This window comes from Astyanax mexicanus, chromosome 6 (genome assembly GCF_023375975.1).
Source record: "Astyanax mexicanus isolate ESR-SI-001 chromosome 6, AstMex3_surface, whole genome shotgun sequence".
Lineage (NCBI taxonomy): Eukaryota > Metazoa > Chordata > Actinopteri > Characiformes > Acestrorhamphidae > Astyanax > Astyanax mexicanus.
Window position 1 is genome coordinate 22,496,252 of NC_064413.1, and position 26,459 is coordinate 22,522,710.

The 26,459-nt window shown below is 40.2% G+C and overlaps 2 protein-coding genes across 2 annotated transcripts in view; one reads left to right on the plus strand and one right to left on the minus strand.

Moving 5' to 3' along the window:
• The window catches only part of sh3bp5b (SH3-domain binding protein 5b (BTK-associated)), a 42,432-nt gene extending 33,472 nt beyond the window's left edge, over positions 1–8,960 (plus strand). The window contains exons 7-9 of the mRNA XM_022673880.2: positions 311–530; positions 3,885–4,211; positions 6,983–8,960. Of these exons, the coding sequence (XP_022529601.2) occupies positions 311–530; positions 3,885–4,211; positions 6,983–7,140 (705 nt within the window). The 3' untranslated portion in view covers positions 7,141–8,960. The remainder of the gene's footprint in view (positions 1–310; positions 531–3,884; positions 4,212–6,982) is intronic.
• Positions 8,961–12,723: 3,763 nt separating this feature from the next.
• The window catches only part of capn7 (calpain 7), a 31,726-nt gene continuing 17,990 nt past the window's right edge, over positions 12,724–26,459 (minus strand). Inside the window, exons 13-21 of the mRNA XM_007240971.4 lie at positions 25,414–25,558; positions 25,221–25,320; positions 19,266–19,401; positions 19,096–19,171; positions 18,829–18,974; positions 17,844–17,906; positions 17,600–17,730; positions 16,999–17,082; positions 12,724–15,727 (exon numbers count right to left, since the gene is read on the minus strand). Coding sequence (XP_007241033.2) covers positions 15,571–15,727; positions 16,999–17,082; positions 17,600–17,730; positions 17,844–17,906; positions 18,829–18,974; positions 19,096–19,171; positions 19,266–19,401; positions 25,221–25,320; positions 25,414–25,558 — 1,038 coding nt within the window. The 3' untranslated portion in view covers positions 12,724–15,570. The remainder of the gene's footprint in view (positions 15,728–16,998; positions 17,083–17,599; positions 17,731–17,843; positions 17,907–18,828; positions 18,975–19,095; positions 19,172–19,265; positions 19,402–25,220; positions 25,321–25,413; positions 25,559–26,459) is intronic.

Consider the following 26,459-nt stretch of genomic DNA (forward strand, 5'->3'; position numbering starts at 1 on the left):
TTTTGATAACAGCCCACTTTTTTGGTCATGCCACATTGTCTTTTAACAGAGGACACAAGAGTGATTGAGGTTTAGCGTTTGTCACTTCCATGTACCGATCTCCTCAATATTAAGCTGTGCCAAAATAATTGTTTTACATTATAGGGCATCTTTTAACCATACATTGTACATCCCTCTTAAGAAGAACATCATTCTTTGCATCACTTCAAATACCCTGTATGCCACCTTTGTTTTTAAGAGTGTAGGTTTCTTTGAATAAACAAGCCTTCAGGATTACTTTCCTCACTCTTTTTCTCTCAACTCTTTATAGCAACTAAAGAAGAATGTGGACGACCTGCAGGCTAAGCTGACGCAGGCTAAAGGGGAGTATAAGACTGCTCTGAAAAACCTGGAGATGATCTCGGATGAGATCCACGAGCGCCGCCGCTCATCCACCATTGGCCCACGGGAAAGAGGGGTGGGAGCCGAGGGAGACGGGGTCTCTGGAGATGACCTTGTAAGCTTCAAGATAGAGTCTGATGGAATATCCAGTAAGTACACACTAATCACTGACTATGCTATGTAATCTTTTTATTAGCAAATCGATTTTAATTTTAAGAGAAAGTGCATGTAGGATGGATCCTGCGCTGTCTTCACCTTGTAGGCGATCATAAGGGATTTGAATTTGATATGAGCAGCAACTGGTAGCCAGTGGAGCTCAATGAGCAGTGGGGTGTCATGTGCCTGTTTTGGCTGGTTGAAGACCAGACATGCTGCTGCATTCTGGACTGTTGGTTGTGGGTCCAAAAATCACTATTCCTGTGTGTATATAAAGCTTTGCAAAGTCTATTAAAATGTGTAACTTTCGATTATACAGCTCTGGAAAAAATTAAGAGAGCATTTCAGTTTCTAAATCAGTTTCTCTGGGTAACATTTCTCCCAAATCCCAGGAAAAATAGTAATTTAGAGCATTTATTTGCAGAAAAGGAATAATAACAAAAACAATGCAGAACTTTCAGACCTCAAATAATGCAAAGAAAACAAGTTCATATTCATAAAGTTTTAACAGTTCAGAAATCAATACTTGGTGGAATAACCCTTTTCAATTACAATCACAGTTTTCATGCACCTTGGCATGTTCTCCTCCACCAGTCTTACACACTGCTTTCGGATAACTTTATGCCACCCACGGTGCAAAAATTCAAGCAGTTCAGCTTGGTTTGATGGCTTGTGATCATCCATCTTCCTCTTAATTATATTCCAGAGGTTTTCAATTTGGTAAAATCAAAGAAACTCATCGTTTTTAAGTGGTCTTTTAAATGGTATATTATGCATAACACTTTATTCATATGCAGATCAAACACAGATTATCCACAACAGTTAAACAGCTCTGTATATCACCGCTGTCCAATGAAAAACAAGTATCTACATTTTTGTCGATTTTTAGTTTACTACATAATTTGTGCCAAACTTTTTTGATGAATGGAACAATAGAAATACTTCAAAATGACGTGAAATAATCTCTTTTTACTCGTTTTTTAGTTTAGAAGTTATTTCTGTAAAGTTGCTGTTTTGGATATGCTTGTTTTTAATTGGACAGCGATATAAATTACACTGTTCAAACAAAACATTTATAGTCACATTTTTTTCCGCTCTTCTTGGAGCTGGTTTTAATATTGTGTCTGAAGCCTGCCCAACTATTACCTTAACAACATTACTTCTAGCTTTCTTAAATGTATTATTTTTTTTTTCTAATTAAATAGAAATAGTTTTAAAGAGCCAAATAAAAAGCGGCATTCATTATGGAGCATTACAGATAAGTTACTTTAAAAGTACCAAGTAGTCACGCAACAAGGAACAAGAAATCCTGTCTAGAAGAGAAAAAGATGTATCAAGATGCTCAATACTCGTTTTTTATAATTGCATCGCAGACCTCGAAATCATAATCTAATCAAATCATAAGGTGTCTAGAGATTCTTTTCTTTTCAATCAAGGGTTTGGAACAAAAGAGCATGAGATCTATGGAGCTTTCAACTTTTCCGATTCATTTAAATCACAAATGCGCTAATACTAATCCCGTCTGAGCAAGTTGAGACAAGATCCAGACTGGTATGATATTTTTTGAAAACTTTGTTTTTTGCAAGAAATTGTGTTTAATATTTTACTATTTTATAGCGGTATGTGCACTGTTCTTCAGTACTGGGAACAGATGGGGTGGTTAAGGGCATGGTGTCAGCAGGCCAGAGACAGATAAGAGCCTGTGGCATGCTGCGTTTATGAACCCGGTGTCAGTCAGAGTGCACTCTCACAGCCGGCTTTTACCATAAAGCACATGCTTGAGTTAATGCACAACACTAATAAAAGACAGTGCAGGGCATGATAAAATGACCTTGTTTCCTTGTTTGCTTACGTAAACACGGCAGCACACAAAAAAAATCTCGTGACGAGGTTTTAAGAATTGTGCAGAAGGCACTTGCAGTGGTTTTTGGACATTCATTTCTGCCTACTATAGTAGGCATAGGCAGCCTGGGACCTAAGTGTAGGAAATAATTAAGTTAGCCCACTGACAAAGACATAACCAGTCTATCATTTTAAGGGTAGGTTGATTTTAACAGTGAGAGATAAAATAAAAAAATAATAATACAATGTGATTTTATGGATTTTATTTTTTATGTCTTATGCAGAGAGAAATAAATATTTGTTTCCTCTGGCAAACAAGACTTAATACTTGGTGGCAAAACTCTTGTTGAAAGCATAGCAGTCGGACGTTTTTTTGTAGTTGATGATGAGGTTTGCTCACACGTCAGGAGGAAATTTAGTCCAGTCCTCTTTGCAGATCATCTCTAAATTATTAAGATTTTGAGGCTGTTGCTTGGCATGTTTTGTATGGAGCCCCAGATCAATGTTGATTTGAGAATTTTCAAACCACAGTTTTTATGTACTGTCTAATGTGGTTGGAAAGCAGGACTTTCTACTACCCTCTGTTTTTATATCCCAAAAAACAGCAGGGGGAGCTTATCTCTGTTAAAAAAAAATGTAATATGTCACAAACACCCACAAGGTGAGCTGAAAGATCCGGAAATGAATTGAAGAAAAGTGCAAAAAATTAAAACGAAAAAAAATATATATATTTTTTATTAATAATAAAATAAAAGATATGTCAAGTAAGAACTTACCATTTTTTTCACACATTAAGACGCACTTAAAATTCTTAAATTTTCCATAAAAGTCATCAGTGCGTCTTTTAAAGCAGTGTGTTTTACAGCGTTATACAAGAGTTTAATTTTTATTCTCCAGCACTAAGGCTGGAGTAGCATTAACATTAGCCGATAACTGCTATTTCCCTGTTCAGAGGTGAGTATTATCGGCCTGTAGCCTGCTGCTAACCTCGGCTAGCACCACTGGAGTAGTTTTAGCTAGTGGTTAGTCGTTAATCTAGTCGGTTAATCTAAGCTTACTGTAAATAAACAGAAGCGCTTTACTTACCCAAATAAACAGTTTCACTCAGGAGAGAAATCTGTAGATTAACATTTAGCGCTTGTTTGACTTTTAAAGTCAAAGTCTTTTTTATTACAGTTTAGCTTAGCCACCACCACCAAGTGTCTCTTGAAATGCGCCTTATGTCTGAAAATAGACGTTTCAATGATTGTCATTGTCACAGTACATTTATATTTTACGGCACACAGTACAAATGCTATTTCACACTCGGTACAGTTTTTTTTGTTCATAATTTGCTGCACTACATCCAGTTAAACAGGACTATTTGCACTCTTTGTAAAGATTATCAGTGTTCTATAAACATTGGCAATATCTACAGTCCCAGTTTGATCAAATAGTGTCTACTTTGCCACCTCTAAGCTGAAAGAGATCTCACCCTGCTCCGCTCTGCCTCTCTCCCCCTGCAGTGACGTCAGAATTGTTTGAGGACGAGAACTGCAGCACCAGCGCAATGTCTGAGGAGGACTCTGAGACTCAGTCCACCTGCAGCCTGAGCTCCGGACCCAGCAGTCCTCTGGACCTGCCCTGCCCCTTCTCTTCCTCCTCTTCCTCTTCCTCATCATCCTCCTCTTCCTCCTCTCCGTCATCAGCCTTCCCTCCCCCCTCGTCTCGGCCCTGCAGTCTGGAGTTGCCCAGCACTGTGTCTCTTTCCGACTTCGGCCTGATTTCGCCCATCCTGGGTCCTCGCAGTGAATGCAGTGGAGCCTCCTCCCCTGAGTGTGACCTGGAGAGAGGTGAGGTGTTCACAGTAAAGCCTCTGGTGTCAGTGTTTTAAAGGGATTTCCTGATTTTGTGTGATCTGGGCATATTTTAATGCAGTGTGAATGTAAACACCCTGATATACCTTTTTTTTTAAGAACATCATTTTTATTTTGCAGTATAACACAGTATAGTTTTTAATACAAATATAATTTTACTTTTTCTTTCTCCAGTATTTTGCATCATTCACACTAATGTCAAAACAACAGAAAGTATAAGACAGTGATACAAAATAAATACATGAATAAATCAACTCCCAAATGATTCATAGTCATAGTCATAGTCATATTCATATTTTTCATACTATAAGGCGCACTTAAAATCCTTTAATGTGGTGCGCTTTATACATTTTTTATTCAGGTTGTAAGGAGCAGTAAAGCCACTCTGCTGAAGTGCAGAGTTATAGTTTAGTTCTATAGTTTTTATTAGCTGCTAACCACGCTAAGCGCTGGCTCTTTTGGCGTTCAGAGGCGAGTATTATGGGAATGTAGCCTGCTGCTAACCCCGGCTAGCACTGCTGGAGCAGCATTAGCATTACATGCTAACTGTGCTAAGCGCTAGTTAGATCTTTTGTTGTTCAGAGGTGAGTATTATCTGAGGAGACATGTGCTAGTCTTCACCCTCCTTGTGTTGTGGCATCACTAGTGATGGAAGATATAAAGCTGACTAGCAGCTAAATGGTTGGGACAACTGTCAAAAAAAAATGAGAAAAAAAATGTAATACTTTCCTAAAAAAAAAAAAAAAAGAAATCATACGATTCTATGAGCTGTTTGTGCAAAGAACTTCATTCATATGTTTTGTATAGCTCATAACGGATTCTAACTTGTGTATAAACAGATATCATTTGTCCCCTTTAAGTCTAGAATTGAGGAAAAATCAGGTGTAAACAGGGTTGTTGTCGTAGAAATAGTTGAAATCTCAGAGCATACAGTTTATGATTGAAACGCATTTGTGGGACTCTATTATCAGTATCACAGGACTGGAATCAGGGCACATGCAATAACACCCCTAGTGTAAAGTGTTTGTGCATTTACGAAGAGAAATGAAGATGATGTGTAGAAAAGACAGTTATAGTACTCATGTATCCTGTTTATGTAATATTATGAAGATGGATTTTTCCGAGCTTCCTGTCCTCTGTGCACCTGTGCCCCAGTAAGCTCTGTTTATCACTGTGACAGATACTGCAGTGCCGGGGCCAGGTGCAGAACTAAGAGATGACCAAGCAGAACTGCTTTAGAAACGGTGCTGGGTGACATGGTCAAAATCTTAACCCACTATATTATACAGTGTTGAGGATTATCAGTAATTATAATATGCATTTAATAACTGATCTTGAATCATACTTTGAATTCCGGGGGAAAGATGCTGATTCTGGCTGAGCTACAGCCAGAAGAACATGGTGATCTTTTCTAGTCACAAAATGTTCTTAGCCATTTTTTTTTTTACATTCGCTAGATTTTGCTGTTGTGAGTGAGTGTCAGCATTTTGTGGGGATTTTTTTAAAATAAAATATTCAAAGAGATGGAAGAGCTGTTTGGGCTAGTTAGCATTTTCTCTTAATTATGGATAGGTGCTGCTCATGATGGGAGTGCACCCAATACTACACTATCACAGCTGTTAAGATGTGTCGGGCGGCATTTTCTAGCCGCTAATGCTAATGCTGCTGCACCCAACCATGGTGGAAATTTGGAAATATAAGCTTATTGTAAACAAATGAATGAAGTTCAACTTATATAGCTCCTTTCTAGAAACCCAAGGACGCTTTACAATTTACACATTTTACACTCAACCATTCATACTCAGCAATCAACCACACCGGTGAAAAGCGGCAGTCAATAGCGCACAGCATACTCTCAACCGGAAACCACCGTCCACCGAGCACTGCATCAGGCACTACAGCTCTTTACCCAGGACAGTGTGCCAATCTACATCTGGGCAAAGTCATACATAAATTTACACTCACACACACACACACACACACGTACATGAATACCACACTCTTACACATACACACCAGATCAAATTTAGAGTATCCAATTTACTAGAATGATTTTTTTTTTTTTCTGGGCAGTTTAGAGTATCCAATTTATCGATCTCCATGCTTTTTGGACTGTGGGTGGACTGTCGGAGTCCCCGGAGGAAACCCACACAGACAAGGGAAACTCCACCCAGATAGAGACTTGAACCCAAGACCCCAGTGCTGGGAAGCGAACATGCTAACCACTAAACCACCGTGCCGCCCAAATGCAAGCCAAATAAACAATCTGAGGCTCTGAGCTCTGTGTCCTCTCTGAGTTTCCATTTTTAAAAATTAAATGTCTCCCAGCTTTTAAATGCCTTATTTACTTAGCTTTTCTGTGATCGAATGAATCAAAATATCAAACAATTAAAGCGATCAAAGGAATTGTATAAACGTATTATGTTCTTACTTACAATAAAGAATAAGCATCATCAGTTTTTTTTTTTTTTTTGAAAAATAACTGTACTTCTATTATTCTATTAATATCTAATAATTTAGTTTTTTGCTGTGGTATTGGTATTGAGATATTAAGGCAGGTATCATCTAGAAAGTCATAATTTTTATATTGTGACAACACTGATCACAATACAATAAAATATTGCTGTATTGCTCAGCCCTACTTTGAATCTTTTAATCTTTTTTGTCCACTCTGAAACTATAATAATTGCCCTAATGTATTACTTGTTCTGCTGTACTCATACATATTTGTGTGTGTTTGTTTATAGGTGACAGAGCCGAAGGTGCCGAGGCTGAACTGAACAACGCCCTCAATAACAACAGCAGCATTAGTAGCATGAAGAACCGTTTCCACCTCCTGTCTCTTAAACGTGGACAGATGGACAATGCCAAAGTCAACGGACACAACCCCTTCAGTATTGCCTAGAGTCCCTCATCCCTCATCACCCCTCTCCTCATTTTTAATGAGGTGCAGAATAGACTGCTGTTACCCAAACATCTCACCACCCTCCCTCCCACATGCCATGACCTTGAGACGTTGAGGCATTGGAAGCTGCCCATCTCTACATGACTCTACATTACCATCTGCACCATTCATGTTGTCGTGCCGGTGTACAAAGTTCTAGTCGTTCAAAGGAAAATCTTGACCTAGTTTTGGCTTTTTAGAAGAAAAGAACCTAACAAGCAAAATAATCAAACTTTTTCAGGCATGACGAGAGACTGACAGTTGAAGATGATGTGCAGAGGAGTGGAATGAGCTGGAAAATGGTCTCTCACTTGGTGTAAAGAGTGGAAGAGATCTATGAACAGAGAGATGGGTGGTCTGACTTTGACTTTCACTGCAGCAAAGCCCATGGCCTCATAAATACTGAACCGTTCTTGCTGCAGTGTAATAAACTCTGAGCTTGTGCTTGTGTTTGTTCTTGCACTTGAGCCTGGAGCACAGCAGCCTTACTACTGACGAAAGCTGCCAGCAGAAAAAGATAGAACTTTCTAAATCCAACGGATTCAAAATCTACAGAACTTCTTCAGTAATTGGCTTCTTCTTTAGTGCAATAATTGGTCACGCTATGCTGAAGCTGAATACAGTAAAAAAGACCACTTTTCTACTGCAGGGTAAAAACGTTCCGAGCACGAAGGGTAACGCAGATCAATTTTATCAACACAATTAACTAATGATACTTGGTGGCCACAGCAACGTTCAGTCAGAGGAATGAATGGCCTTGATAATGTTAAGGTGGTGATGGAAGACGTAGGATGAGGCCGGTAGCCAACATACGAACACTGTGGTAGCGATGTAGGATGAGACTGGTTGCTAGCCAACATGCTAATCCTGATTGACATTTGTAGCCAGCGTGCTACCGCTGTGGTTGTAGTCTTAGACAAAGGTGTTAGCGAAGCTAGATGAGGCCTAGATGTAGCTGTTGTAAAAGTTCACATTTAGTTACTATGCTCAATTTCAAGTTTCAAACTTTGCCCACTCTGTAAAACAAAGGACAGGAATGTGAGATTGGGCATATCAAACAACAGCGTTTGTCTCATAATTATTACAAGATGTCGTGCAAATACTGCTTTAGCAACACAGCAAATGGAAAAAGAAACCATAACCATAAGTCTCATAGGTCCAACAGTTCAACGTGGCCTTAGTAACCAACTGGCCCTGCAATGGAAAAGCAGCCAAAGAGTCCTGCTGGTCCTCTGCTCCTACATACATGAACACCTTCATCCTTTCCTTCCTCAACCTCTCTATTCAAGATTCACACCCTAGCAGCACCATGCATTTACAGGCTTGACCATACGCCAACACCTGGACAGTATGCATGCTGCCATCAGCATCTGTGTCTCGATAAAGATGAACTGTCGCCACTTTGGTAGATATTGGTAGACAATATTTAAATAGAGCAATAGATAAACGGATATCTTGTATTCTTTCCAGCTCTCATTGTCTGGTTGTTTGTATGTGGAGGATGATGGGTCAGTATTGTATTGGGTAGCCTAGCTTAACAAACTGTTGATTTACTGTACTTGTGCTGTGCTGAGCTCAGTCTTATGACTTCTGTCCGTAACGTTTTGGTGGCTGATGGATGGGAAAATGTCACAAAGCAGAACCTGTCTGGTCGGGTACTCAAAAACCAGCCAGTAAAAAAAGGAAAGAATGTTCCTACTGAACAAACAGTTTTGGCGTCCAAGACTTTGGAATTGCCCTCAGTATTGAAGCTGGAGATTTGAGATTCAGTGAAATGCACTAATGAGACAAAAAGAGAATGAATGTTATACAGCTGCAGCTAGATATAGAGGCTCAGAAAAAGCTCAAAGCACAGCTTTGGTTCTAGTCAGTATGCTGTCTTGTCCTAATGCACAACCTTTGTGTTCTTTTTCACGTTTTATGTTTGTGTTCCCGCATTTTCTTTGTATGCTTTTTGTGTATGTAGTAAAAACATATGGTGAAAGACAAATAACAGTGTTTTTATGTCTTAGGATGGTCCTCTCCTGAGTTTCAGCAGTTTGCTTGGTTGTTCTCAGACTTAAATAAAGTAATATTCTGTAATCTTTTTTGTGTCTTTGTTCTGAGAAATGGGGAAATGCACGACTATAGCAATTTTGCTCTTAAAGGTGTCTTTCTGCTAAAATCTGCTAAAATAATAAGGAAAATATTCAGAAAAACAAGTCGATCAGGAAAAGCACCGGGTTTACATCAACCGGTAAATTAGTATTCTGGCCTCATGTTGTAAGTAACTAGGTTTAAATAGGACCTCCGGTTGACTTTGGGTTTTACAGAGACTCTAAGACCAGATCAGTGGCTGAACTGCACTTATTAGGGTATTACACATGTTGTAGTGTAACCCATAACATTGCAAGGTTATTAGTGTAAAAATGTCTTTATTTTAAAACGTTTCTAACTGTTGTCCGTCTCGCTGCCTCCTTTTGTCGCAGTGCTGCTAATCAGAGACGATATTATTGCATGTATGAATATTCATGAGCAAGAGCTGAAATCCCATCCACTCCTCCACCAGACTAAAGCAGCGTCATACTATTTTTTTTTCCACAAAAAAACTGCTCACATGGTATTCATTCATATTATACACCACAACTAGACATTTTAAAATGAATTAAAAAAAAAAAACGATGGAATGAGACCTTTAAAACAACTTGATTTGTCATGATTTCTCAAGGTGTTGAAAACATCCTGGTCCATTTTGGCACAGTTGTGTCTGAATTTTCTGTAAATCTCCAATTCTATCACATCCCCAAAAATCTTTAGCATTTTCTCCTCTGCGACTGCAACTGATGCAACATCACTACGTAGCCAGCACACTCTGAGGAAAGTGCAGTATCCCCAGCTCTGATACATCAGTTAACAGATGCCTGTGCTAACCACATCACCCCAGGTCTATAGAGGAAGATGTATTTAATTAATCATAGAACATCTTTACTGTACATTACATATTTATTTCCTCATATTTAGTCTCCTCTACTCAGCACAATACATGAATACATGTAAACTGCACATTTTTATTACCAAAATATCATGTACTCTCACATAGAGATGTCAGTTAAAGGCTGAACAGTAATCATAGTAATAATGCACAAGTTTCCAACCCTGATACTTGTAGTACCTTGTCCTGGACAAGCACACGACTGAGCTCAACTCAAAGAAGAGATCTGTAGCCCAAACATTAAGGAGAAGTTTCCCACACAGAGATTTAGCCTAGTCTCTATAGTTTCATTTTAATGTAAATTATTCATTTCAAATGCTGTATACTCCAAAACTAGGCATAATCCCTGTTTGGGAAAACTGCCCCAGAATGTTTAGTAGAAGTCTGTGTTTCTGTGGGACTTGACATTATAAGTCCCTTGCCACAATATATTCATGTATGGGAGCAGGAGTTTAAACAATCCAGTGAGTGGTGGGAGTGGGGACAATGTATACACATAAAAATATTGTGAACAGCCTAAAGAAAATGTAAAGACCATGTATAACAGCTAAATCAATATGAAAACATTTAGCTCCTTATCAATATCAAAATCTTGTGAACAGATGAGCCGTGCATTACCAACAGTGGACCAACACCATCAGGTGACATGGCTCTTCAATCCCTCATTGACCATCAGTCAATTTTGCATTTTATTTGTAAATCAAGGGACCCGAGTCTGAAGAAAGAGTGGAGAGACACAGTCCAAGCTGCTTGAGGTATAGGGTGAAGTTTTCACAATCAGTGATGGTTTGAAGAGACATGTTATCTGCTGGTGTTGGTCCACTGTGTTTTATAAAGTCCAAAGTAATCGTACAGCACTTCATGCTTCCCTCTGCTGTCAACTTTTATGGAGATGCTGATTTCATTTTCCAGCAGGACTTGGCACACTGCCCACAATGCCAAAACAATATATATATATATATAAATACGGTCTGGCAAATACCTCTTATGTGTAGGACCAGGGTGGGATCCAATGATGCAATAGAACTGTAATGCAGTTCATTACTAAAATTTTAAGTCACTAAACACTTTGCAATGGGAGATTAATCTTTACTCTTCTTTAACATTTTCTAAAAACAATACAAATCTACTTTAAAGACAAAATCAATTTAAACAATTTCCCCCTTCCCAGACGAAATTAGGCCTAGTCATAGACTGCATTGTCCTTTCAATGGATAAATCCATTCAAATTCTGTGTAGTCTAAGACGAGGCTTAATCCTTGTCTGAGAAACGTCTTCAGTGTCTGTAAACGTTTGCTTTTTCAGTCCTTTGCTGGAGCTTGGGGGCTATGATTGTTAGGAAGTAAAGGAGGTTTATCTATACCAATTAGCACACACTCACCTCAGCATCGTAAAATTTATGACACAAGGACAAAGTCCCTCAAATGAGAGACTACGGAAGCAAACTGCAGACACTGAACAAATCTAGTGGAAACTATGCACATATGATTTTTTTTTTGCATAACAACTGCTTTAAATACTTTGTTAAAATAGATAGTTGTTTTTCAGTCTGGAAAACAATCCCACATTAAAACTGAACCTTTCGTTAATGGGGCATCTGGACCACATGGACGTTTCAAAGAAAAATCTGTTTTATCTACTGCTGTTGCTGCTGCAGTGATCTAAACCTGCTGACTCCAATTAGGACCAATTTGGCCTGTTACTTAATTCGCTCCTCCAACAACAATAACAGGATCCCTGGTGTTTCCTTAGGGCAGTCCTGTCTGCAAAACAAAAGTCTTATTTATGAACATCCATATACTGAATTTTTTGCACTATAAGGCGCACTTAAAACACTTAAATTTTTCCATTAAAATTGTCAGTGTGTTTTAAAAATTCGGGGTGCCTTATGTATTACCAGTCAGGTTGTAAGGAGCTGTAAAGCCACACGTTATAAAGGAGTTTCAGTTTAGTTTTCCGGCAGTATTAGCATTAGCCGCTAAATGCTAGCTTTTTGGCCGTTCAGAGGTGAGTATTATCAGCCTGTAGTCTGCGCGTTTACTGTGTTAAAACAAGCTCCCTAGGACAAACCTGCTAGCTAATATCGCCCTGGAGTTACTCAGTTACCAGAACACTCAGGAAACCTCAGTGTACCACTGTCAGGCAGCTAGGCGGCATTAGCAGTTAGCTGCTAATGCTAACGCTGCAGCCTTAGTGGAAATCTGGAAATCTAATCTTACTGGAAATAAACTGAAACGCTTTACTTACCCAAATAAAAGTTTTCAGAAGAGAAATCTGTGTAGATTAACATCCAGCACTCATTTAATTTTAAAAGGAAATGTTTTTTTTTTTAAGAATTTTAGTTTTGTTTACGTAACTTAGCTTAGCTTTACAGACCTGCTGCATTAGAAAGGAAACCCCTGTTTCTAACAAGTCCCCCTTTAAAATGCACCTTATAGTCCTGTGCGCATTGTGTATGAAAATGGACCAGAAAATAGATGTTTATTGATTATTGAGCGTGCCTTATAGTGTAAAAAATACGGTGATCTGCTTTAAAAAAACATTCATCATCAATTTAGAGAGACAATTGTATCTGTATGTTAATGTTTTTTCCCTCTTTCTTTTAATTGAACTGAAAATAAATACAGAATATCTGAGTTGATGAAAGATGATAATAGGACGTGTTAAAAACAAGGTGCATTATATAATTGGGTTAAAAATCAGATGGAAATGTATCCCACTGGAAACATCCCAGTGATCCAATCATCTAAAGCAGGGGTGGCCAACCCTGCTCCTGGAGATCTAGACCTTCACAAGTGTTTAGTTCCACCAAATCTGATCCACATAAAGAAGACCTAAAAAGTAAGCCTGTCACAATAACTTTTTGTTTGGGATGATTCACTGATCAGCAAAAAATAGATATACCCAGGAGGAATTAACTGACAGAAATCATAAATGGAGGCTAGTTGTGCCAGACTATCATGGAGTGATTCAGAATGGCAGAATGAAGTATCTTTATTTCATATGGTGCCGGATCATCTCCAGTGTGCTATTCCAACAGGACAATGCTCATCCACATACTGCCGCCCTCTAAAGAGCTTGCTTTGAAGACACAGATGCTTTGCACTGGTCAGCGGCATCACCAGACTTGTGTACGGTTGTGATAAATTACAGTTGTGATAAACTATAATTTTGTAATTTTAAGACCATGATGGTCGAAAAATAATGGTAATACAACAGCATAATAATGCAATGACACTTTTAAAGTGCAATGAAATGTTGAAATAGTTCATTACGAATAGTCAGACACTGAAATTGAAAAAAAATAAATAAATAAAATAATGTTTATCCAATATAAATACAACAAATAAAGACTACAGCAGCAGTAAAACTGCATTATACTATTAGGCCCGATTTCCCTTGACCCTACCAATTACCCCTACCCCTCTGTTTAGTGCGCCATGTCAAGGGTTAGGGGTGTCCCAATTCTTGTTAGGCTGGAGGGGTAGGGGGGGAAGGGATAGGGCTTTGTTAGTCCTTCATACAGAGATTTTTCAGAGGAACACTTCAAACCGAGAGTTATGAGAATTCCTGGTAAGATGGCAGAACAAGCAGCCAAAGAAACCCACAAATATAAGTATTTTCCCTAATAATAGTAATGATTAACACTATATTAATATAGTTTAATGTGTAGTTTCAATGTTTTATGGCTGATTTCTTCATAACATAACATAAAAAAAGATTGATAGTAGTTTATCTCCGTAGTTTGCTAGCTAACTTTCCTGTTCCACCTTAAATGGTGCAACAGAAGGCAGGGGCTGCAGCATTTATGGCGAAACAGAAAAATAAGATAAAAAATAAAAGCTAATCAAAGCTATTTTCAGCTCCCTATCACAGATGCATTAAGAAATGGACAATAATAATTAATTTCTGCACCATCTTCCCCCTTTCTAAAGACACACAGAGTCCTAAAGTTAACTAATTAACCAGCAGCAGCTAGGTTACTGAACTTTAGACGTATCAGGTGCTTAAAAGGTTGTCCCAATTCTTAGGGGGAGGATTTTACCCCTTCCTCTTCTAACTCTGCTCCAAGGAAAGGGTTACACTCGAAAAAGAAGGTGTAGGGGTAAGTGGTAGGGCCAAGGTGTGAAATGGGATTGGGCCTCACTATTGTAGATAAACTTTGATAGGTTATCTGTGGTTCACGCATGTGGCAGTCAGTCAGTCATTGATAACTCCTCCGTCAGAGAGCAGTTGAAAGAACAGAACAGTCGAATGGCATAAAATCCATAGTTAACACAGCTGGGCAATAATTTCAGGGCTGGCCAATACGATTGAGGTTGTGTCCACTGGTATTGTATGTAAAGTAATTATTGTGACAGGCCTACTTTAGAGGTGCTGGACACTGGAGGCATAGAGCTCTGGAAAAAATTAAGAGACCACTAAAAATGTCTGGAATATAATCAAGAGGAGACCAGGAGTTGCACAGCAAGTAAAGATGCATAAAAGTTACTGCACCAAATATTAATTTCTAAACTCTTACAACTTTATGAATATGAACTTGTTTTCTTTTCATTATTTAAGGTCTGACAGCTCTGCATATTTATTGTTATTTCAGCCATTTCTATTTTTCTGCAAATAAATGATCCAAATGACAATATTTTTTATTTGGACTAAGGGAGAAATGTTGTTCATAGTTTATAGAATAAAACAACAATGTTTATTTTACTAAAAAATCTATCTATAAAGAGCGAAATCAGAGAAACTGAGTCAGAAAATGAAGTGGTCTCTTAAATTTTTCCAGAACTGTATGTGTTGGATTTGCAGCAATTCATTATATTCCTGTTTGTTTTAAGAAGCCAACAAAACCACTTTGGATTGATGTGTCATCACAAAAAGAGCACCTGAAAACTTAAAAATACAGAAAAATACAGTCAAAATGCTGAAGCTTATCAAAAACAAAAGCAATCGGTGTCCTTTGAGACATTCTACGTGATGCCTTCTAGATGAGAGTGCTAAGATTCAGACACCAGTGTCTATTGCCACACCTGAAGTCATCTTTACTTCATTTATCGTCAGAAGAGCCCTTAGAAAAGCTACATTGCCAACTATGTACCCAACAGGAATGTTCCTGTAATATACAGCACTGTAAAGTTTAACAGTTTATTGCAGTCTCCTGAGTGAAAAAAGATCATCAAAGAAAAATGATACGGATAAGATGTTCATGCACCAGCGTCATCAGTTTGTAGATTTTGAAGCAGTGTGTGCCTCTCACGGATCCAAAAGCTGACCAAACGTAGCAAGAACCATGCGCTGCCAGGCAATCAGGGTGTGACAGTCTGTTGGAGTGGGAAGCACTGCAATAGTCAGATTGAACGAAGCGGGTAGAGGGACACACACTGCAGCACTGATGCGAGAAGGCGCTGCCGTGCTGCAGTAGGTTATTGATCTGTTTTGGGACTGGGGGACACACGAAGAGGAGTGGCACTGCTGAAATCTAGGAAGAAGGGACCTTCCTGTTTAGGCAGGAAGGTGGTGGGAATGACCCTGTAAGTGCCTGCAGGAAGGTGGTCCATCTCCAAACAGCAGAAGCCACATCTGACAAGAGAGGATAAGAATAATTTTACTTTTAAGTTTTGTTTTAAAATAGAACACAGCATAAAAATTACACTTACAGCACACATAATATCTGATTCAGTGCCTTTGGCAGCCATCAACATGAATATACTGGCGAAATACCGGTTCTCTGTATTAGTCTACTCTTCTTAGCAGAATTCTAACTAGAATTATTCATATTTGTCTGTATCAAACATTAAGGTTTTATTAAACCAAATAGGGCTGCGCAGTATTTTGCTTCAGCATCGTCATCACAATTTGAGCATTCAAAATAGTTACTTTTTAGGATGTTTAAAGTTATGAAAGACAAATTTGAATCTTTATCCAAATTCAACTATTTTTATTTTCTACCATATATAGATAATTATATCTGCTCAATATTTTTCACGCTTCTATTATTTAATACTTACATTCATTGATAAACGGTGCATTATTAATATATTGACATGTTGCATTATTGATTTCAGATTTCAAAAAATTCCTGTATTTTTTTTATATCACAGAATATTGCAGTATAAAAAAACTATGGCAATGTCAGTTTTTCCCCAAACACTGTGTTTAATAGTAGCAAAATATTGTCAGTTGAGTGAGTTAACTTTTCAGGAGGCATGCCGGCTATTTTGGTGTGGACCAAAATTAATCTGAACCAAACATGAAATTCATGTTTTATTTGTACTGTCAGGCAATTCAAAATAATCAAATTAATTATTAATTAATTAATAATCTAAACTGCATTTAATCACATTCATCATCTACATATTTTAAACTACAATTCGATTGAATTTTAGCTGAGGAGCAAATTAGTAAAATAATAACTGGAATAAGCTTAACATTTTCCATGGGCACAATCCACATACTTATAAATGCATGTTTTTTTTTTTTTTTTTACAAACGTGTCACCATTCAAAAGGCAAATTAACAGCCCTTTTTCACTGGTATAAGATGTACTATGAAGAAGCAATGTTACACAAAACACACATTTCCCTATTTTTGTGCTAAGTTTTATTAACAGATTAATGTCTTTGTGATGGTTAGATCAGTAGGTTCTGTGGTTTGATATGATTATAGCTATAGTTCATATGCAGCTAGAGGCTCAATATACCTCTATACCTCTGGTCGTTAAGGCTGAAAAGCTAAAGAAAGCAGCAATAACTTGACTCTTGTCTGTTTGCACAGTCAATTCTAGCCAGATGGGGCTGATTGAGATCAAGCTTTCTTTGTCATATTCTATGACAGGAAGAACTGGACCTTACCTGTAATCTCCACTGGCCTTCTTCTGGACAGCTTGTTCTCCTGCACTGGACACAGGTATAACCTCAAAGCCCACACTGTATTGCCTGCCACAACAAAAAAAAAACTACATTCATGTAAATCTGTAGTCAACTCATAAAATGGTATCCGTTTATACCTCTCATCCAACCACAATCCAATTTACTTGGATGAATTAAATCAATCAAATTAATTTAGATGGGAATATATATATCTGGACATCATTTTTTTTTTTTGAATGATGAGAAAACGTAAATGTCTACTTAAGTAAGGAAACAAAGTATTTGTAATTCATTACTTAACACACCTGCTCACAATACAGAATCTATACATTTATAATATGGATTATTGGGTTGCTCTTATAGAAGAGCGAGCTTAAATTCAAGTTTTAGTCTGCTTGTACCCCATTTTTGTTTGCATGTCTAAGACTGTGCCACAATTCCAGTAGCATTTTTGTTTAAGAGCCAATCAATTTTGGATCCACAGCACTTTTGGAGCTATGGCAAAAGGAAACAAAAGGAAAGTGTGCACCCTCTGCTGGTTTGAGGTAGAACTGAGCACACGAACATGAGCACACAGTCGTACCGTGAGCCTCGGAGCTCGATGAGTAGAGGTCCTGATTTCTCCAGGCTGAACTGGTAGCTGGGGTTATGCTTGTACGAGTCCCTGTAGTTCCCACAGCCTCCTGCTGTGATCCCTTTCCACTGGCCATTTATCTGCACAGACAGACAGATATGAAAGGAGGAGAAAAATGTTATTTTTTTCTTAGTAGTACAGCTCTACTACAGTTTTCACAATAAATGCAATGTCTGATCCAAATCAGGCTTACCCTTTTGGTGTAGGTAAAGGGTGTTGGAATTTTGCCAAAATTGAATTTGCACACTGAGTAGACCTGGTAGAGAAATCAGAACATTTATAACAATTAACATTATATGAACTGCCATGACAGTGTTGTACTTATTTTTTTCTTTGGTGTAAAAGTCATACAAAAGCAATATAACACATTCTCACACATCTTTGTACTATGCACTGACAAGCCAAAAGTCATAGGACAGAATCTACTATTAGGGTGTTACCCTTTCTTTAAAACACTTTAACTGAAACACTTTTTAAAAAAAAAAGTCAAACAAGCGCTAGATTTTCAATCTACACTGATTTCTCTACTGAAAACTGTTTATTTGGGTGAGTAAAGCGCTTGCATTTATTTACAGTAAGCTTAGATTCCCAATTTAGCATTAGCTGCTAACCCCTAGCCACCTGACAGCATTACAGTGAGGAACCCTGAGTGTTCCGGTAAGCCAGGGTGATTTTAGCTATTGGTTCGTCCCATGTAGCTTGTTTTAACATGGTAAACATGCAGCCTACAGCGCGATATACTCACCTCTGAAGGGAAAAAGATCTAGTGCTTAGCACGGTTAGCGGCTAATGCTAATGCTGCTCCAGCAGTGCTAGCTAGGAGTAGCAGCAGGCTACAGGCTGATAATACTCGCCTTTATACAGCGAAAAAGCTGCCGCTTAGCATGGTTAGCGGCTAATGCTGCTACAGAAGTGCTCGCCGGGGTTAGCAGCAGGCCACTCACTTCTGAATGCCAAAAGAGCTAGCGCTAAGCACAGTTAGCCGCAAATGCTATTGCTGCTTTAGCCTCGGAGCTGGAGATCTAAACTTAAACTCCTGTCGATTTTTGAGAAAATGAAAGGATTTTATACAGGTGTGACCATTCCTAATCTATTCCCTTTATGATCAATTTACATAATGCTTTCCCAAGATTTGTGGCATGTCAGTACAAAAGAGAGAGACAGAGAGAGAGACTAACCCTTAGTGTGTAGTCGATGGTATTTTGCTTTTCATACTGAGACACCACCAGTGTAAACGTGTGAGTTCCTGGACTGGTCAGCTTGATCTTGGTCAGGTAATGTGGGCTGTTGATTCTAATTCCATCAATATAAGGTGGAGGATCAGCTAGAAGGACAGAGAGAGTGACAAAGAAGCAACACTTACTCAGTCATACCTTACAGAAATGAATAAAATCTTGAATTTAATACACAATAGTGTAAAAACAGTAAAAAGAACTGAAACATACCTGGATAATAGACTTTCTTCCCATCAGTCTTGTAAACAACTAAAGTGATGAACTCTCGGTTCTGAGCAAAGTCATCCTTGAAGGAAAGTGTAAGAATAGGCAAAACAAAACAATTTAAAACATCATATAATAGATAAAGGTCATTGTCATTAATTTTGACATCATCGTACCTTGTCAGTGATGTGTCTCGTTAGCAGCACCCACACTGCAGCACCCCCTTGTGGACACTGCACTTCCAACTTGTACTGAGGGTTGTTGGCCAAGCTATAGGCATCTTTCACTGGGCCCTGTTTTCCATCCCAGCTACTGCAAAAGCAAAGCATAAAAAACACAATCAATCATCCAAACATTCATTCATCACAGAAAATACCTCATTGAGGTATTCTTTCAGAGATTCTTTTTCATGTTTTTGCAGTCATAACACTAAAATTTTATGATATACAGCGGGGAAAATAAGTATTTGATAAACTGCAGATTTTGCAAGTTCTCCCACCTACGAACAACACAGAGGTCTGTGGCCAGAATAAAAAAAAATCCAGAAAATCACATTGTAGGAGTTTAAAATATTTAATTAGCATTTCATTGCAGAAAATCAAGATTCAAGATTTTTTTTATTGTCACGTCACAGAGTACAGGTGTACATGTGAGTGAAAAACTTGGGTGCAGATTCCCACCAATGCGCAAAGAATAATATTTACAAGAGAGTAATAAAATAATATAAAATATATAAAAATAGGACATACAGATAACTTACAGTATAAACACTATTTACAATACACTTAATTACAATAAACATGATAACTTACACTATAGACAAATATTGCACAGAACAGATATGCACAGATGTAGATATGGATAGTGTGGAAGTAGTCAGTATGTCACAGTATAGCTATGAGTAAGTGCAGGTAAGGAATGAGTTGAGTGGGGAGTGCAGGGGGCAGAATGCTGTATAATATGGAAAAGTCTGATAGATGCAGTGTAAAGTAAAGTGCAGGGTGCAGAGTTTGTATGGGTGTCAGTGGGGTGGGTTGGGCAGAACACCGTTCTACTGGCTATTCCACAGCCTGGTTGCTTGGGGGAAGAAGCTGTCTCGGAACCGGCTGGTTCTGGTCTTCAAGCTTCTGAGCCTCCTTCCACTCGGCAGCTGTGAGAACAGGGAATGGCTTGGATGGAACGGGTCCTTCATGATCTTTTTGGATTTCCTCAGGCAGCGGTTGGTGTATAAATCCAAAAGGTTTGGGAGCTCAACCCCAGTGATGTACTGCGCTGTGCGCACAACCCTCTGCAGGGATTTCCGCTCCAGAGCAGTACAGTTCCCATACCAGGTGGTGATGCTGCCCGTCAGAATGCTTTCCACAGTGCAGGTGTAGAAAGTCCTGAGGATGCTGGGGTTCAGACCAAACCTCCTCAGCCGTCTGAGGAAGTACAGGCGTTGTTGTGCCTTCTTCACCACCCGTGTGGTGTGTTCTGTCCATGTCAGATCCTCGCTGATGTGAACACCCAGAAACTTGAAGCTGCTGACCCTCTCCACCGCAGTCCCGTTGATGGAGATCGACGAGTATGCTTTCTCCTGCTTCCTGAAGTCCACGATCAGCTCCTTGGTCTTGCTGACGTTTAGAGAGAGGTTATTCTCCTGGCACCAGTTTTCCAGGATGTTAACCTCCTCTCTGTAGGCCGATTCGTCGTTGTTTGAGATCAGGCCAACAATTGTTGTGTCGTCAGCAAATTTGATGATGACATTGGAGCTGTGTCTGGCTGTGCAGTCGTGGGTGTACAGGGAGTACAGGAGCGGGCTGAGCACACAGCCCTGGGGCGCTCCGATGTTGAGGGTCAGTGAGGAGGATGTGATGTTGCCCATCCTCACCACCTGCTGTCGGTCTGACAGGAAGTTCAGGATCCAGCTGCACAGTGTGCTGTTCAGACCCAGATCCCGGAGCTTGATGTCGAGCCTCGAGGGAACGATGGTGTTGAATGCTGAACTGTAGTCCACAAACAGCATTCTCACATACGTGTCCTTCTTGTCCAGGTGAGAGAGGGCAGTGTGCAGGGTCAGGGCGATCGCATCGTCAGTGGATCTGTTCTGCCTGTATGCAAACTGCAGTGGGTCCAGGGTGGCAGGCAGTGAGGAACAGATGATATCCCTAACCAGCCTCTCAAAGCATTTGCTTATGATGGAGGTTAGGGCAACAGGTCGCCAGTCATTCAGACAGGTGGTGTGGGCAGTCTTTGGAACTGGCACAATGGTGGCCAGTTTAAAGCAAGCTGGCACAACAGAGAGAGAGAGTGATGTATTATAAATGTCCGTGTAGACTGCTGCCAGTTCTCTATAGCAGGCTTTAAGCACTCTCCCGGGAATGCCATCCGGAGCAGCTGACTTGCGTGGATTTATCCGCTGAAAAGCTCTGCGCACGTCAGCTTCAGAGACGGAGGGTGGGATGGGATCAGCGGTGGGCGGGGCGCACTCTGGGAGCGCAGCGGTGGGCGGGGCGCACTCTGGGAGCGCAGCGGTGGGCGGGGCACACTCTGGGAGCGCAGCGGTGGGCGGGGCGCACTCTGGGAGCGCAGCGTGATCTGCCTCGAATCGAGTGTAGAAGCGGTTCAGCTCCTCTGGCAGCTCAGCGTTGGTGCTGGTCAGAGTGTGAGAGCTTCTCTTGTAGTCAGTGATAATGTTCAGACCCTGCCACAAGCTCTGGGTGTTGGCTGTGTTGAACTGTGCTTCCACTTTCTCTCTGTACCCACGTTTGGCCGCTTTTATGGTCCTACGGAGAGCGTAGCTGGCTCGTTTGTACTCCTCCGTATTTCCAGATCTGAAAGCGGCGCTGCGTGCGCTGAGAGCGGAACGGACGTCACCGTTCAGCCAGGGCTTCTGATTGGGGAAGACGCGCACTGATCTGAGGGGCACTACGTCATCCACGCACTTGCGAATGAAGGCGGTGACTGTGTCTGCGTACTCGTCGATGCTGCTTGACGAATCACGGAACATCTCCCAGTCCACGTGATCAAAACAGTCCTGAAGCATAGCTTCCGATTGGTCAGACCAGCGGCGTACCTCCTTGGTGGTGGGCGGTTCTCGTTTCAGCCTCTGCCTGTAGGTGGGCAGAAGCAGGATGGAGGAGTGATCTGATTTGCCGAACGGGGGTCGGGGGAGGGCTTTGTAGGCTCCTCGGATGTTAGAGTAGCAGTGATCAAGCGTCTGGGTTTTCCGCGTGAAGCATGTAATGTGCTGAAACAGTGCTGGACAAAAAGTTTTAAAGTTTGTCCGGTTAAAGTCCCCTGCAACAATGAGTGCAGCCTCCGGGCGCGCGGTCATCTGCTTGTTGATGGTCTCGTGTAGCTTCCCGAGTGCGAATTCCGCGTCCGCACGCGGGTGTATGTACACTGCCGCTAAACACAGTCCTGTAATCTCACGAGGTAGCCACACCGGCCGGCAGGAGATGATTAGATATTCCAGCTCCGGCGAGCAGAAAGACTCGATGAAATGTACATTCCTCCGATCACACCAAGCATTGTTGATCAGGAAACATACACCACCTCCCTTACTTTTCCCAGAGAGCTCTTTGGATCTGTCGGCGCGGTGCAGAGAGAACCCCGCGGGTTCTATGGCGTGGTCGGGTATGTCCGCGGATAGCCAGGTCTCTGTGAGGCAGATCACGCTGCAGTCACGCATCTCCCGCTGGAAAGCGATCCGTGCGTGGAGCTCGCACAGCTTGTTGTCCAAGGACTGCACATTAGCCAGCAACAAGGTGGGAAGAGGCGGACGGTGAGCGCGGCGTCTCAGCCTGACGAGCACACCGGCTCGCTTGCCTCTTTTCCGGCGTCTGCGTCGCGTGCGTGGCCGGGCGACCCAGGTGAATGGAGCCTCTCCGATGTTAGGGAACAAAGGATCAGCGTTGTGGAACTCAAAGTCCGGTTTGCGGTGAGTGATCGACGATCTGATTCCCAGGAGTGTTTGTCGGTCATATGTGACGATGCCAGTAACATTCAGTGCAAAAAGAGTAACAAGCAAACACAAAAACAAAGAAAAACTGCTAAAATAAGTGGGAGCTCGCAACACGGCAGCCATGCTCGGCGCCATCAGTATTTGATACAGAACTTAAACTTGGTATAGGAACTTGGTATAGAAACCTTCATGGTATTTTCAAGAGTATTCACAATACTCTTGGCGATATGACAAAACACAATTAAAAAATGTATATGTCAGGAATACACTGCTGCAACAAAATGAAAAATTCATTATATTATTGCATACGATACGACATGGCACACCCCTAACTGAGATATTAAAAAATACAATAATTTTATCAAATTTGTAACAGAAGTCAACAATCCAAAATGTTATGATATTTCAAATATCTCCATATATCCAGGACTTAAGTAAAATTAATAATGGATATAATCTGTCTCTAGTAAATATATTATGGGAAATGAGAACAGTATGAATTTTTCTTTTGCTAAAAACAGCAAAAAAGTAGTACCCTGATGTGATAATTAGGAGTGGGTGGTATGGCATGATATTTCAGGGTGTAATATCGTTCACGATATTTAAAAATGTTGGCGATATTATTGTGTATGATACGATACTCCACACCTTTACTGGCTAGGCCACTGCAGGACCTTGAAAATGCTTCTTACAGAGCCACTCCTTGGTTGCCCTAGATGTGTGTTTTGGCTCATTGTCATGCTATAAGACCCAGCAATGACACATCTCCAGTGTTCTTACTAAGGGATGAAGGTTGTAAACCCTAACCCTAACCCTTGCGATAAATGACACGCCCCCCAGGCGACGCAACCACAACTGGCCATCATCCAGCTGAACGGCGGGCAGAGCGGAAAGCAGTGTGGCATACCGCACCTTTAGACAGAACTTTGGTCTTGGCCATGGTGGAAGGGTTGAAGTGTGATTAACTGAGTGTGTGGACAGGTGTCTTTTATACAGGTAACAAGTTAAAACAGGTGCAGTTCATACAGGTAAGTGCAGAGTAGGAGGGTTTCTTAAAGAAAAAACTAGCAGGTCTGTGAGAGCCAGAATTCTGGCTAGATGGTAGGTAATCAAATATGCATTTCATGCAATAAAATGCAAATTAATTATTTCAAGATCATACAATGTGATTTTCTGGATTTAGTTTTATTTTTCCACAGCTGAAGTTCAGCTATGATAAAATTTACAGACGTCTCCATTCTTTGTAGGTGGAAAAACTTTAAATCTTCAAAACTTTAAATCAGCATTGTATCAAATAATTATTTTTTCCCACTGTAAACTAAATATTGTGTAGGTCCCCCTTTTGTTGGCAAAACAGCTCTGGCCTGTTAAGGTATAGACTTTACAAGACCTGTAAAAGTGCCCTATTGTATCTGCCTTAAAAATGTATGCAGCAGATCCTTTAAATCCTGTCCAGAAGGGCTACACTTTTTTCCTTTCCTAAATAAATGAGCCTTACGCAGCCATAACCGCTGTTTTTTTTTTTTTTTTGCAAAACTGTCTCAAAGAGTGTCAAAAGATTGCCAATTTACCTCAAATCAATTAAAGTCTTGCAATGGGGTGATGATAGCTCATAACAAATTATATCAACACACAACAAAGAACATAAAACATAGGTTTAATCCTAAAAGACACACTACTCTCTATGTAGGGCACAATTTCTTGTGTAAAGAATAGCAATAGGTGGCACTGATTAGTATTCCTGTCAGTGGTTCTAAAGTTTTGGCAGATTAGTATAAACACACTTCATGAGAAAGTAAAACTACTATTACAAATAAACACTATACCACACATTTATACAGAAACACCAGCAAGTGATCTTGTCTAAGCTACAAAAATTGTCAGACTCTCAGTCTCAAAGTTAATGAAATGCACAGGGATGTTGTCATGCATAAAGCATGTGTATGGCAAAGTTCTTTTTTGTGAAACATATTTCCTGGAACTATTTTTCTACGAAAAATACACTTAAAAACACTATTTCTTTTTCCTTAAAGACCTAAACAACTTAAACTACAATATGACAACATGGTCCAAGGAACAAGCTGTGAACCTTGGACCACTCACATTCTATAAAATAAAATAAATACTATAAGATAAGAAAGCCACTCAATTTTACATTTATAATACTGATCTGTAAGAGGCTGACCTGTGTATGCAGGAAGACTCTTTAAACAGACTGGGATTCCAGCTCAGGTAGATGACATCATAGTATTGGCACAAGTCCTCCCAGATGATCCAGAACACACCTTAAATCCAAAGTCCAAAGTCAGTTCAAAGCTCTGCTGTGGGAATACACCTTTTCCTTTCACATGCAGCTCACCTAGAAGTTATTCTCTTACCGTTATCAAACTTCTGTGCAGTTTTGGGGTCAAAGTTGAGGTACTTCAGTAGATCAGGAGTCCAGTTCTTCTCATCGCGCTCACTGTAACGGCCCTTCCACCTGAGATGGCTCCAAGGGTTTTTCAGCTGCAGGAAGCGCTTACCCTGGAATAGAATTTTATAGCACTACTGAGTTAAATGTATGACTAGACTATCAGTGCTGAGGCACATATATAAAGCACCAATGAGGTAAACCAATAATCGAATTAGTCAAGTCAAGTCAAGTCATTATCAACCGCTTCATCCATTAAGGGTCGCGGGGGGGGTGCTGGAGCCTATCCCAGCCGGCATCGGGCGGAAGGCAGGATACACCCTGGACAGGCTGCCAATCCATCGCAGGGCAGACAGACACAGACAGACACACAGACACATTCACTCACACACTCACACCTAAGGGGCAATTTCAACCAAGTTCCAATTAGCCTGAACGTGCCGTCTTTGGCCTGTGGGAGGAAACCGGAGAACCCGGAGGAAACCCACGCAGACACGGGGAGAACGTGCAAACTCCACACAGAAAGACCCGGGACGCCCCAGTCGGGAATCGAACCCAGGCCATCTTGCTGTGAGGCGGAAGTGCTACCCACTGCGCCACCGTGCCGCCCTAATCGAATTAGTGATGTAGCATAATTTAAGTGTTTATATTATTATTTTGTGTATATACTGTATATACTATATTGTCTATTTACTACTACTAAGTGTTTAAAATGTGTACACCTGTTTAAAATGTGTAACTAGAATTGCATTTCTAAAGTAAAATCTACTTAAAAAAAGTATTGTGCTTTGTTGGTATGTATACTGGGATATTTAAAATCTGAAACATTAAAATAAAATTGTATTCTATATTTGGTATTCAACCTTTGTTGTGTTTTGGCCAAAACAATAATTTCAGTGCATCCCAGGTAAGAAGCAATCTCCATAACAATTTGGACATATAATGTATTTATCATTCCAACTTCAAATTCCAGTGGAAAAAATGAAGAAAATTGTTTAAAAAACACAATAAGGA